Source organism: Pollicipes pollicipes, unplaced genomic scaffold, assembly GCF_011947565.3.
Source record: "Pollicipes pollicipes isolate AB1234 unplaced genomic scaffold, Ppol_2.1 Scaffold_6138;HRSCAF=7277_pilon_pilon_pilon, whole genome shotgun sequence".
In the NCBI taxonomy this organism is placed as follows: Eukaryota; Metazoa; Arthropoda; class Thecostraca; order Pollicipedomorpha; family Pollicipedidae; genus Pollicipes; species Pollicipes pollicipes.
The window spans coordinates 29,023,321-29,037,020 of NW_023596818.1; the positions used below are offsets into that span (position 1 = coordinate 29,023,321).

At 66.5% G+C, this 13,700-nt stretch overlaps 1 protein-coding gene across 1 annotated transcript in view; it reads right to left on the reverse strand.

The window, feature by feature from the left end:
- The window catches only part of LOC119105952 (neural-cadherin-like), a 64,051-nt gene that overhangs the window by 5,871 nt on the left and 44,480 nt on the right, over positions 1-13,700 (reverse strand). The window contains 20 exon segments of the mRNA XM_037229530.1: positions 433-550; positions 1,536-1,725; positions 2,258-2,388; positions 3,547-3,690; positions 4,140-4,350; positions 4,844-5,009; positions 5,546-5,949; positions 6,464-6,669; positions 7,067-7,179; positions 7,655-7,816; positions 8,857-9,021; positions 9,395-9,550; positions 10,097-10,258; positions 10,260-10,316; positions 10,656-10,799; positions 10,801-10,865; positions 11,872-12,042; positions 12,520-12,553; positions 12,555-12,665; positions 13,279-13,440. Coding sequence (XP_037085425.1) covers positions 433-550; positions 1,536-1,725; positions 2,258-2,388; positions 3,547-3,690; positions 4,140-4,350; positions 4,844-5,009; positions 5,546-5,949; positions 6,464-6,669; positions 7,067-7,179; positions 7,655-7,816; positions 8,857-9,021; positions 9,395-9,550; positions 10,097-10,258; positions 10,260-10,316; positions 10,656-10,799; positions 10,801-10,865; positions 11,872-12,042; positions 12,520-12,553; positions 12,555-12,665; positions 13,279-13,440 — 3,072 coding nt within the window.

The following is a 13,700-nucleotide window of genomic DNA, read 5'->3' on the forward strand; positions in this document are numbered from 1 at the left end:
CCGGCTGGCGTCGCAGGCGGGCATGCTTCGGACGTGCAGCCTTTGCATGAAGAGGGCCATGACGCGGGCGTCCGCCCAGTGCCTGGGAAGCTTAGGCGTGCGGTGTCCACCCAGTGCCTGGGATGAGCCGTGACGTCCACCCCGTGACTAGGACCAATGCCGTCCACATAATGACTAGAAGCCGTGCCATCCACCCAGTGACTGGGAGGAGCCAAGTCTCCGAGCTCCCGCCACTGGTTGGGGGAGCCGTGCTTGCGACCCCCGCGTGCGCTGCGTCGGCCGACGTCGGTGCGGCCGGCCTGGCCACTCACTCAGGATGATGAGCAGGCAGACGAGGATGGCGGCCAGCGCCCCCATGCTGAGCCGCAGCACCTGCTGCTCGGCCACGACGCCGCAGCGGCGGCCCGTGAAGCCGGCCCGGCACTGGCACACGTACTCGGGATCGCGGTTCACGCACAGGCCGCCGTTCAGGCACGGGCTGTCTAGCAGGCACTCGTTGCGGTCGACACACGACTTGCCGTCGCTGGTGACCATGCTGAAGTCCCCGCACCTGCCGGCCGCGGCCGTCAGCGGCGCGTGCGGGCCCGCCGGCGGCCGGCGGCGGCGCCGGGGCGCCCCTCCGCACGGCCCCGCCGGCCAGCCCCAGTCCCACAGCCCCGAACCGTTAGTTCAGGCAGCCGGTGCACCACAGTTAGTCCGTCAGTGAAGCAGTCGGCGCGCTCGGTTAGAATCGCGGTGCGACCCCGCACACGTGCCCCGCACACCGGCTCCGACCGGCGTCGAGCAGCCAGCCGGGGCCGGGTGACCCCACCACCGGCAGCCCTGCCCGAGACCGGCAAAACTGGAGAGAAGGCGCGCAACGCTGCACCGTGAGCCCGTCTTACGCGCTCGCTCCCACTGGGTGCTTCGATGGGTTAGCCGGGCTCGCTTAGGTGCCTTTCCTCGCCAGCTTTTGAATGTCCTGAGTATGTCTGCATGCAGTGTGTTCTGGCGCCGTCTCTCCAGCTTTTAGCCGAGCTCGAGCCCGCTGCCCCCTGGGATCCCTTCACCGTGCATCCCAGGCCGCCGACAATGGCCACTCAGTGTTAGCAGCAGGCGCTCGACTAGCCGGACAGGATCTGGGACAAGGACAACGAGACGACAGGGAGAACGAAACGATGCGCAACAAAACGTGTATCTGTGATATAAAAAACAACAACATGGCATCGATAATATCCGAAAGGACAGCTAAACGTGAATTCAAGATCGCTCTTAATGAAGATCAACCAAGTCCTTGGATGAAGATGCACTGTGCGAGTTATTTCCACGTTTTTTTTAAAAATACATCTCATGATTCTGTACACAGCGCGATCAAAGTTGTCAAACTCCGAGTCCAAGCGCCAGATATACGCTACCCCACCTTTTGAGCCCGTCTCCAGCCCAGCCAGCACCACAGCCACCCCAGCTCCGAGCCCCACGCCCCCTACTCTCGACAAGTACGACTCCTTCAGCGGGGGGTGACCTCGTCTGCGCGCGCATCAGGGGCGAGCACTCACGCGCAGTCGTATTTCATCCACATGTCGATGCAGGAGAAGGGTGTGGGGCAGATGACGTTGGCGCACGGGTCGTTGGAGGCGCAGTCCATCTTAAGGTTACGCTTCATGGTGGCCTGTCCCCACTGGGTGCCGTTCATACCAGGCGGTAGCGGCAGCTGGCAGCCGTCCAGACGGATGTCGTCCAGGCAACCTGCCGGGTCGGGTTGGATGAGGTCAGATCAGGTCAGGTCAGGTCACATCGGGTCCAGGGCAGCGTGCAACTCTCCGGACGAACATCAACCAAGCAACCTACCCAGCCAGATCATGTCATGTCAGGTCGGGTTAAGCTAGGTCGGGTCAGGTCAGGTCAGGTCAGGTCAGGTCAGGCCAGGTCAGGTCAGGCCAGGCCAGGCCAGGTCAGATCAGCAGGAGGCTGATGGCCCTCCGGATGGACACCATGCAGGCACCTTGTCAAGTTAGACCTAGTTAGATCCGACCCGACCAGAGCACACTCGTGACAAAGGCCACGTCGCCGGCCACTAAACATCAATTTCCCCCGCCCAGTCTCCATCCCGTCCCACGATAGCCACCAACGCCATCAAACCCTCCCCCTTTCGACGGGCGCCGCCCGAACACACAGCCCCGTCCACCGATAGCCCCAGACCACCGGCATCACGCCGTCCGTCCCCTCATCACCGGACGGTGAGCCAGCGCCCCCGTCGTCTCCCCCGGCGTCCGCTCACCGTTCTTGTAGTCGGAGTAGACCTCGAAGGTGCGCACGCCCGTGTACTCGGCCTTGCCGCCCGCGTACACGCCCTCCTGCTTGTCCACAGCCAGCTTCTGGTGACCCGTGAACTGGATGCTCTCGTTGTACCTGCCGAAACGGAAGGCGCCGGTCAGGTCAGGTCAGGTCAGGTCTGAGTTAGGCGAGTCAGCGCGGATGAGGACCAGATAGGGAGGGGCGAGGTAAAGTGAAGTGAAGTGAAGTGAAGTGAAGTGAAGTGAAGTAAAGTAAAGTAAAGTAAAGTAAAGCGAAGCGAAGTGAAGTGAAGTGAAGTGAAGTGAAGTGAAGTGAAGTGAAGTGAAGTGAAGTGAAGTGAAGCGGGGGTCGGGGTCGGGGTCGGGGTCGGGGCCGGGGCCGGGGCCGGGGTCGGGGCCGGGGTCGGGGCCGGGGCCGGGGCCGGGGCCGGGGCCGGGGCCGGGGCCGGGGCCGGGGCCGGGGCCGGGGCCGGGGCCGGGGCCGGGGCCGGGGCCGGGGCCGGGGCCGGGGTCGGGGTGGGATCGGGGCCGGGGTCGGTGTCGGTGTCGGTGTCGGTGTCGGTGTCGGAGTCGGAGTCGGAGTCGGGAGGTCGGAGGTCGGAGTCGGGGTCGGGGTCGGGGTCGAGGTCGGGGTCGGGGTCGAGGGTCGGGGTCGGGGTCGGGGGTCGGGGTCGGGGTCGGGGTCGGGGTCGGGGTCGGGGTCGGGGTCGGGGTCGGGGTCGGGGTCGGGTCGGGGGCCGGGGCCGGGGCCGGGGTTGGGATCGGGGCCGGGGTCGGTGTCGGAGTCGGAGTCGGAGTCGGAGTCGGAGTCGGAGTCGGAGTCGGGTCGGGGTCGGGGTCGGGGTCGGGGTCGGGGTCGGGGTCGGGGTCGGGGTCGGGGTCGGGTCGGGGTCGGGGTCGGGGTCGGGGTCGGGGTCGGGGTCGGGGTCGGGGTCGGGGTCGAATCGGATCGGTAATAACCAGCCACCAGACACGCATCATGTCCAGCAACGGCCGCCACAGCACGGGTGTGCCCCAGGGCACGCCAGAAGTCATGCCCCGGGCCCTGGCCGGACGAAACCAGCTCTGCCAGCCACTTCCTGGCGTGAGAACCGCCACCCACCATCTCCGAAGCCCTCTGACGATCCAGCCCACTCCAACTCCCGATCCGTCCGGAGCCACCCAGCCCGACCACGCCCATCTGCAGCCGACGCCGCCTCCTGCCAGCCGACACCTCCTGACGCGGTGGCCGGCCAGCCGGCGCCTGACGTCCCACACCCACACCCGCACCCACCTGCGTCCCTCGCCGCCGTCCATGCGCAGCACGGCCGCCGAGCCGTGCCGACTGACGCGCACCACGTGCCACTGGCCGTCGTTGACGTTGACGGCCGACAGCGAGAGCTCGTGCTCCTCGGTGCGCAGGATGTTCAGGTTGTATCTGCGGGCGGGCAGGCGGGCGGCCGGTCAGATGGACCCGGTCGGCGGCTGGTGGCGGACTCGTCGCCGCCGCCGCCGCCGCTGCCGCTGCCTGAGACCGCGGCTGGCCACTGCTGCTGCTCCTGACCGTCGCTCACGCGGGGGCCGACTACGGGACACGACCAGGCACGACGCGCCTGACAGGCCCCGTCGCCGGCCGGGCTAACGTTGTCCGCAGTGGACGCCGCCGCCAAACTGGATTCGCACGCAACGAGGAGATACATCGGACCGAAACGCGACACTGTCCACTGGAGGGCTGTTCGGAAACATGCGCCCGGGTGGCCGACACGAGCCCCGCCCGGCGCCCCCCCCCCCCTCCCCCTCCCGACGGACGGGTTCCCTGCTCATAGAGGTGACCCCCCCCCCCGCCGCGGCCGCGCGCGCGCCGCTCTCGCGCCGCCGCCGGCTCACCTGAAGCGCAGCTTGGCGTCGCTGATCTCCAGTATGCACCACTCGCGGTTGTGCTGGTCCGACACGCGGAACAGCTCGCCGTGCTGCTCGCGCGTGCGGAAGCGCAGCTGCACCTCCGTGCGGAACTCGTCCGGCGAGAAGCTGAGCGCGTACTTGACGTACGACTCCGGCAGGAAGGTGGCCGGGATGGTGGGGATGGAGCAGCCGGGACCTGCGCACGCGCCCGCGCCAGCCGTCAGCACGCGCCGGCGAGGACGCCGCACGACAGCTGACGCCGGCGCACGGGCGGACCGACGCCAGCCAGGTCCGCGAGACAGTCGGAGCTCGTGGCAGACAGCAGACGAGCAGTACACAGTGGTCCTACTCCACGCCACATCATTAATCGGACACGACAAGCGCCAAACCAGCGCCAATTGGCGTTCCGACGGTGCGCTTAAGTCAGATTGGGGAGACGCCGAAGCCTCGTACACGGAGTCAATGTCAATGTAAGCGATCTGATGTTCTGCGGTTCCGGCTCTCAGCCGTGTTCCCTGTCCCTCAAGCCGATGACATCGGGAGCACACGCACCTGTTGAACTCTGTCGCCCTCACCAATCACGCCTAGTGACCCACCCGACCCACGGCCACCAAGAGCGAGGTCCACCCAACCCACGGTCACCAGGGCCGTGACCCCCTTGACCCACGGTCACCAGGGCCGTGACCCACCTGACCAGCCGGGGTCGCACTCGCAGTTGGGCCGCGTCATGGAGCCGACGCAGCGCCCGTGCTCGCCGCAGCGCGAGGTCAGGTCGGCGCCGCTGCACACCGACTCCACTTGCGGACAGCCCGGGTAAGAGTGCCGGTTCAGACCCGGGTTTGACAGGTCGTACATCTGGGGAGCGACCGGACGGCGCCGTCATGGCGCGGCGCCGGATAAACGCGCCCGAGAGGGGACGCACGGACGTGGCCGGTATCGGCTCAACCAGTCACGTCACGTCACTGGGGCTTTACGACGCACTCAGCTGCTGAGGCTATGTGGCGTCGCCTGCCTCTCGCCCTGGCAGGAAGGGCGGGCATCGCGGGGAATTGAACCCCGTACCTCTGGTTCCCCAGACGCGCAGTGGTTAACGCAGACGCGTTAACTATTACACTGCCGCCCCCCCCCCCCCCCCCTCCCCCGGCTCAACTCATCCCTTCGCGCAGATCTCAGCTCTCAATCAAACCGGACGCAAGCGAAACACGTTGGGCACTTGGACTTGAGGCTACTGGATACCGACAGCATTGAATAACATGAATATCAAACATTAAGAATGCTAAAGCCTGGTTTGTAAGCCATAAGTCACTATCGGACATAAGCAGTCAGTCTCAAATCAGACATGTAACAGCAGAGGGGAGAAACACACAGGACGCTCCGCCGCCGGCGCATACCTCGCTGTTGACCACCAGGTTCCTGACGCAGCCATCGAAGGGCTTGCCGACGGGCTGGTGCTGCCAGCCGTAGGCGCGGTGGCCGAACGGCGCGTGCACCACGCCGCCCAGCTGCAGCGGCGCGTTCACATTCAGGTACTCGCTGAACGGCGGGATGGTGCCGGCGGCGGCGCACGCGGCGTCCTGAAACACGGGCTCGGAGCCGTCGTCGGACTCGACCACCTGGGCGGCGCGGCACAGGTCGACCAGCAGGCGGACGTGTTCGCGGTCCCAGAACACGTCCAGCCGGTGCCACTCGCCGTCGTCGAGGCCGGCCGGCGTCTGCACGGTCAGCTCCAGCGTGCCCGAGCCGAAGTCGAGCAGCAGGCGCGGGTTGCCCTCCTCCAGCTCCAGCGCGATGAAGTCTGCCGGCGCCGCGACACGGGCGTCACGCGGCGCCCCGGTCGTGCGAGAGGAGGTAAGGTACATGTTCAATAATGTGACCGTGCCGCGCTGGCGGCATGCATGAAAATAATATTATGAAAATTTTTCACAAGCACTAAATTGGTGTTTCAGTACCAAACTAGTGTTTTCTGGGCGGCAACCGTCTGTAGGCGGTCACTCACCCTAGAACCTGATTTTTTTAAAAAAAGTCACTCAGCTCCATATTGTCCTCCGGTGAGAACAAACGCTCGACTTTTGGCAATTCGTATCAAAGGTGTGCTCTTTACCATCGTGAAAGGGGTGCAATCAGACCTGACTCTCCTTTCGTATTAAATGGACCGCTTTACCTCAAAACAAAACGACCATTTGTACCTGCTCACTAGCATACGGAGACAGTCACAACAATCCCGAGCTCGTCCAACATCTCCAAAACCACTTCCCACCGAGGCGACCTCGCGATCTCCGCGCCCAGCACCGTCCGCCACCGCCACTGACCGGACACCACCGGCTGGTCATCCTCCGGCGCCGTGATCGGTCCGTTGTACAGGATCAGGCCGTCCTTGCGTCGCGTGCTGAACTCGACGGCCAGGTGCGTTTCCTCGCACAGCGAGAGCGGCGGCAACCAGGCCCAGCCGTCGCCGCGGAAGCTGCGGCTCGTCTGCTGGCAGCGCGGCCCGTCGTACCCGGCCCGGCACATGCACCTGTCGGCCGCGCGCGCCCGCTGTTACCCGCTGAGGCGGCCGCGGCCGGTGTCGTGGGACGGCGCGCAGCGGCCGCCGCCGGCCGCGCGTACCTGCGCGGACGGCGTCAGGGAAACATGCACGCTCGCAAGTCAGCCGCGTGTTGAGGGGTGCACTGCCGGCATCGGCGCTTTCATTCTCCCTCGTCCGGAAACGTCTGAGCGCATCACACGACTGACGCCAGCACTGCTGTGACTTACAGCCGGCCGGCTCTGAGAGCCACCAGCTGTACACCAGCCGCGGGCGCCGGCTGGGCTTGCCCGCCTCCCGCACTGGACCTCGGCGAGCTCTGTTTGCCGGCGTCCGCCGCCCACCCGGCGCCGCGGCGGCGGCCGCGCCTGCCCCGTCCCTGACTCACTTGATGCCGCCCTCGCGCTGCTGCACACACTTGCCGCCGTTCAGGCACGCCGTGCCGGCGCATGACTCCTCCTGGCTGAAGTTGCGCGCCTGGCACGTACACTCGGGCACCACCTGCGCGACACGCCGGCTCCGGTCAGCACGGCCGGCCGGGGCCGCGGCCGCACGCGCGGGGCCAGTCACAAGAACGCTGGCACGACGGCGCACCGTCGCACTGGTGCGCGGGCACGACGGCGCACCGTCGCACATCGCACGGCGTCTGACTGCAGCTGCACATGGTCTGGAGGGGCACCAACGCCTGCTCAGCGGACCGCCGCAGCCGCGGAACATACCGCCCGCAAATAACCGCATTCGAGGCATCGCGTTCGCACAAGCTAGAGTCACATCACGCATCCCAAGAGCACGCTGAGGTGAATCGAGGATTTGGCAAAGGCGCAAGGGTTAGGATGTAAAAGAATGCGTCACATCGTCGACCTAAACAGCTACAACGGAGTAAACACGTGGGTTTTTCAGGAGTGGAGAAACAGCTTGGAAATCCGAGTTGAAGGAGTTAGTTCAGCCCACGCAGCTCCTCGCTCCGCGGACTGACCTCCGTGCGCACGCCGACCATCGACGTCTTGTTGGCGTTGATCAGGTACGGTACGCTGGAGATGACGAGGTTGTTGGTGCAGCTTCCCTCACAGTTGACGTTCTCGTAGAGGCACTCATCGATCCCAATCATGGTGATGTTGATGCCCACCTCCTCCTCCACCTGAGGCAGGAGCGGCCACTCAGAGAACGCCGACCAGCGGAGCGGCCGCACCACGGCTGAGCCGCGACAGGACGGCCGGGGTCGTCACGCGGCGCTCACGCCGTCACCCCTGGTCGGCGCGGCGCTCACGCCGTCACCCCTGATCGGCGCGGCGCTCACGCCGTCACCCCTGATCGGTGCGGCGCTCACGCCGTCACCCCTGATCGGTGCGGCGCTCACGCCGTCGTCCCCCTGTCGGCGCGACGCTCACGCCGTCACCCCTGGTCGGCGCGGCGCTCACGCCGTCACCCCTTGGTCGCGGGCGGGCGCTCACGCCGTCACCCCTGGTCGACGCGGCGCTCACGCCGTCACCCCTGGTCGGCGCGGCGCTCACGCCGTCACCCCTGTCGGCGCGGCGCTCACGCCGTCACCCCTGATCGGCGCGGCGCTCACGCCGTCACCCCTGATCGCGCGGCGCTCACGCCGTCCACCCCGGTTGGCGCGGCCTCACGCCGTCCCCCTGGTCGACGCGGCGCTCACGCCGTCACCCCTGATCGCGCGGCGCTCACGCCGTCAACCCTGATCGCGCGGCGGCGCTCACGCCGTCACCCCTGATCGGCGCGGCGCTCACGCCGTCCAACCCCCGGTTGGCGCGGCGCTCACGCCGTCCCCCTGGTCGACGCGGCGCTCACGCCGTCACCCCTGATCGGCGCGGCGCTCACGCCGTCACCCCTGGTCGGCGCGACGCTCCGCCAGCTGATCCTCGCCACAGACCGCCGTCCGAGGCAGCACCCACACCACCGGTGACGACCTGGGCGACGGCGCCGGCCCCACCTCCTGCCCGTGGCCGACCGGCGCGTTCCCCGGAGCCCACCTTCTGCCCATGGCCGATCGGCGCGTCCCCCGGAGCCCACCTTCTGCCGGACGGCGCCGGCCCCACCTTCTGCCCTTGGCCGGTCGGCGCGTCCCCCGGAGCCCATCTTCTGCCCGTGGCCGATGGGCGCGTCCCCCGTAGCCCACCTTCTGCCCGTGGCCGGTCGGCGCGTCCCCCCGGAGCCCACCTTCTGCCGGTTGGTGAACAGTATGCCGTCGAGCATGACCGCCTTGTAGTAGGGCGAGCCGTGCGCCGAGTAGCGGACGTCGATGATGGGCGGGCGCTCCCGCTTCAGCTGCACCGAGAACACGTCCACGTTCTCCACCGCCGTGCCCACCAGACCGGCCACCACCTGACGGGGAGGCGGGGCCAGGTCAGGCCAGGTCAGGTCAGGTCGGGCAGTCGGACAGCACACCGGCCACCCCAGGTGACGCCGGCGGTCGTCAGGCCGCGTCACCAGCTCATATACCGTTTCAGCTCAGTTCAGGCCTCGTACAACCCGGTCAAAGGATGCTCGCGAGTGTGAGATACAGCTCAAAACACCGAAACCGTCGACGTACCACTGGCAGCAAGCCCGCGCGCGGGTGATAGGCAGACAGAGCGCTGAATGGCGCCAAAGGAGCTGGCGAGCTCAGGATGACGTCATACTAGCGCAACTCCCGCCACGACAAAGCCGGTCGGTGCCCATCCAGCGCCCGACCCGCGCGGCGCCGCGCCTGTCCCACCTCTCTGAACATCTCCAGGCGGCTCTTCTTGACGGTGCCCGTCTGTTCGTCCAATATGCGGATGAAGTCCTCGTCGGAGAGGCCGGCGATGCGCACCGAGCCCGAGTTCAGCACGGCCTCCTCCGGCAGGTTCTGCACCACCACCGTCACGTTCGCCTGCGGACAGCAGCGCGCGCCGAGCGGCTGTCAGCGCGCGGCGACCGCCTGCCGCCGCTGCCGGCCGCCCCCTCTCCCTTTAGAGGCCAGAGCGGCAGCACCGGCTGTCAGCGCGCTGGAGCGGGCTGAGGCCCGGCGCCACAGCTGGCTCCCTCAGCCGGCCAGGCCCACTGACGGCCGCCACCGCCGACTGGCGCCTGGCCACAGGCCCGAGCAGACTCGGCACGCTCCGCGTCAGCGCTCGGGTACGATCGAGCTTCGACGGCGGCGCCGGGCTCGCCAGCTTAACCAAATTCGCCATGAGCTCCACGTACCGACCCAAGTCATCCCATTGGGCAGTGCTGTCATCTACCGTACTACTCCCTTAACAATATACAATTTTCGTGGTCTGGTCTGATCAGCACCACTTGTGTGTCTTACATAATGACAGACATAGTGGGCCATGCGGATGATAAGCCCCCCTCCCTCGTTCGCATCTCAGCCAATAAGGCGCACGCACACACCACACATGCCCACACGCCGGCCCTCGCCGGGCGACCGACTCACGTCAATGTCACGCTGCGTGTGCTTGCGGTCGAACACGTGGAAGCGCAGGAAGTAGCGTCCCTCGAGTGTGCCGCGCAGCATGGTGATCATGCCCGTCTCCTCGTCCAGCCGGAACGAGCGGTGCTCTTCGCCGGCCCAGAAGAACGTCTTGTCGGGCAGGTCCCCAGTCGTCCTTGTCGGTGACGTGCACCCGGCCGACGGCCACGTCCGGGTTCATGCCCTGCGGCGGCCGCCGGGGTCAGGGCGGACGGAGGTCGGGGGCGGGCGAGACGCGACGCGCCGCGGGCGTCCGAGGGCGGCGCGGAGAGGGACGGCCCGTCTCTCCCTCGCCAGGGGAGCGGCGAGGGCATCGACACACCCTGACACCCACAAGCTGCCGGGCTCCGACATGTTGTAACAAGTGTGCCTTGCCACCGACACTGCTTGGCCGTTAGCAATCGTATTGCGGTCATGACTCCCAGTGTGCCAGACAAGGCCTCTCACTGCACTACAACCGCGTCTGGCGACACGCCAGCGGCGACACCGGCGTTCAACGCGAGCCCACTGGCTGCCAGCTCACCTTGTAGTTGTAGACGAACACCTCCTTGCTGCCGGGGTACATCTTGTTGTCGTTGACGTCCCCGATGATGACGGTGAGGGTCGAGGTGCCGGACAGCGGCGGCGCGCCGGCGTCCCTGATCACGATCGGCACGTGGTACTCCTCCGCGCTCCTCGCGGTCGAAGGACTTGAGCGAGCGCACTACGGCCATGCCGTCGCCGTTGTTGCCCGCTGCGGGAGAGAGGCGGCGACTGTCAGTCGGTCGAGCTCCGGTCCGTCTCGCCGGGCCCCGCTGTACACGGGCCCGGTCCGTCCCGCCGAGCCCCGCTGCACACGGGCCCGGTCCGTCCCGCCGGGCCCCGCTGCACACGGGCCCGGTCCGTCCCGCCGAGCCCCGCTGCACACGGGCCCGGTCCGTCCCGCCGAGGCCCCGCTGCACACGGGACCCGGTCCGTCTCGCCGGGCCCCGCTGCACACGGACCCGGTCCGTCTTGCCGAGCCCCGCTGCACACGGACCCGTCCGTCTCGCCGAGCCCCGCTGCACACGGGCCCGGTCCGTCCCGCCGAGCCCCGCTGCACACGGACCCGGTCCGTCCCGCCGAGCCCCGCTGCACACGGGCCCGGCCCGTCTTGCCCAGTCCCGCTGCACACGGACCCGGTCCGTCTCGCCGGGCCCCGCTGCACACGGACCCGGTTCGTCTCGCCGCGTCCGGCCGCGCCCGGGCGGTAGCGAACCGCACAGGAGCGCGGTTGGAGCCGGGACTGAAACATGCCGCTCAACCTGCAGAGAATACGGCGGGCGCCGGCGGGTGATGCGCTTAATGAATACCAGGTCCACTTACCGACTTCGAGGAGAACCAGGGTTCCGAAACGCAGCCCTATGCGTCTCATGCTGGTCCACTGGGCTGCATTTCAAAGCTAAGGCCGGGGACTCACTGGAGCCGCGTTTCAAAGCTAAGGCCGGGGACCCACTGGGCCGCGTTTCAAAGCTAAGGCCGGGGACCCACTGGGCCGCGTTTCAAAGCTAAGGCCGGGGACCCACTGGAGCCGCATTTCAAAGCTAAGGCCGGGGACTCACTGGAGCCGCGTCTCAGAGCTAAGGCCGGGGACTCACTGGAGCCGCGTTTCAGAGCTAAGGCCGGGGACTCACTGGACCCCGCGTTTCAAGCCTGGAGGACTGAGGACCTGGACGACTGACTCGAGTCGAGGGGCTGACTCGAGTCCGGGGCCAACTCACTGGGGTCGTGCTCGACGCGGAAGCCAGAGCGAATGATGTCGTCGGCGCGCGGGTCCATCTTGAACGTAAACGGCGGCCCGTTGCGACTGCTGCGGTCGTCGGCGTCGGCCGCCATGATCTCGGCCACCTCCCGCGGCGCCACGTTCTCCATCAGCACGGGCCGGTAGTCCGCTGCCGGTCACACGGTCACACGGGGGTCAGCGTCGGGTCACGCCGCCGCCGCCGGCCGGCTCGGATGAGCTGCGCTGGCCGCCAGGTCACAATACTGCCGCAATGTTCACACAGAACCATGCCTCTGCCACAGACGGAAAAAGTCACGTTCCGGGGAAATTGTGATGACAGTAGAATACTATTAAAGCAATCAGAAAACAACACATTCTGGTTTTGGCTATGCCGTCGCCCACTCAAACCAAGACGCTGTCAGGAGCCCTTTGAGCGGTGCATGCCTACCAGCGCTTCCGAAACCGCAGAACATTCAGCATGAACAACACACCCAGGTAAGTACCAATCAAGGATAACAGAACGAATCCTCCTCTCCCAGGGCTCCACCATCGGCAAGCCAACCGAACAGGAACAATGCCTCGGGGACTTCTGCCCGCGTGCCGCTCCACCCCACCCCCGACCGTCGCGTGGCCTCCGCCGGCGGGCTTACGTCCAGGAAGGTGGGCGCGTTATCATTGACGGTCGTCCACTATGACGGTGAGTGTGGCGGTGGCTGTTTTGGGCGGCGCGCCGTCGTCGATGGCCAGGATCTTGACATGGTGCCGCGGCACCTCCTCGCGGTCCAGGCCACGCTGCAACGGCGGCGCGGCGGTCAGCGACGCCGCGCGGCTGGCGCCGTGGCGGGGAACTCAGGGCGCGCGGACGCGCGCTGGTGGGCAGTCATGGGACAATGCGCAGTGCAAAGGTTCTCAGAGGACAGTCCGTAATGCAAAGGTCTTCAGAGGACAGTCCGTAGTGCAAAGGTTCTCAAAGGATAGTCCGTAGTGCAAAGGTTCTCAAAGGACAGTCCGTAGTGCGAAGGTTCTCAGAGGACAGTCCGTAGTGCAAAGGTTCTCAGAGGACAGTCCGTAGTGCAAAGGTTCTCAGAGGACAGTCCGTTGTGCAAAGGTTCTCAGAGGACAGTCCGTTATGCAAAGGTTCTCAGAGGACAGTCCGTTGTGCAAAGGTTCTCAGAGGACAGTCCGTAGTGCAAAGGTTCTCAGATGCAAAGCGACGGCATAGTGGCTTCTAATACGCCCTATGAGATGATTCGCAGCGATTGGTGCACAAAGGACCTTTCAGATGGCGACTCCACGAGCCAGGCTATTTGTCCGCCTCAGCAGCATCCGGGACACAAACAAACCGGCGGCGGCGCGACCGCCGGTCACGCCACACCACCGGTCCGCGGCCGCCGAGGCGGCTCACCTGGATGGAGACGGTGCCGGCGCCGTTGATGGTGAACTGGCGCTTGCGGTCCGACTCGCGGTCGATGGCGTACGACACCTTGCTGCGGCCGCCCTGGTCGGGGTCCGTGGCGTGGAACGTCTCCAAGCTCGTGCCAACGGTGGTGTCCTCCTTGACGTGCACCTGCGTGGGGGGTGGGGGGTGGGGGGAACGTCAGTCGATAATGCACGCACGGCAGCGAGAGTACCGAACAAGCCGACAGAACGCAAATGGAACAGCGGGGGGGGGGGGACACCAAGTCAGTGGGGTGATCAGCAGATTCACGAAGAGGGCTCAAGGGACGCGTGAGTATCAAAAAGAAAGGAACGCGTAAGCATTAATAAAAGTGGGATGCGTTGAGAAGCCCACTGTGTTCTGTGGATGTGCGCTAACAAACTCGTCTG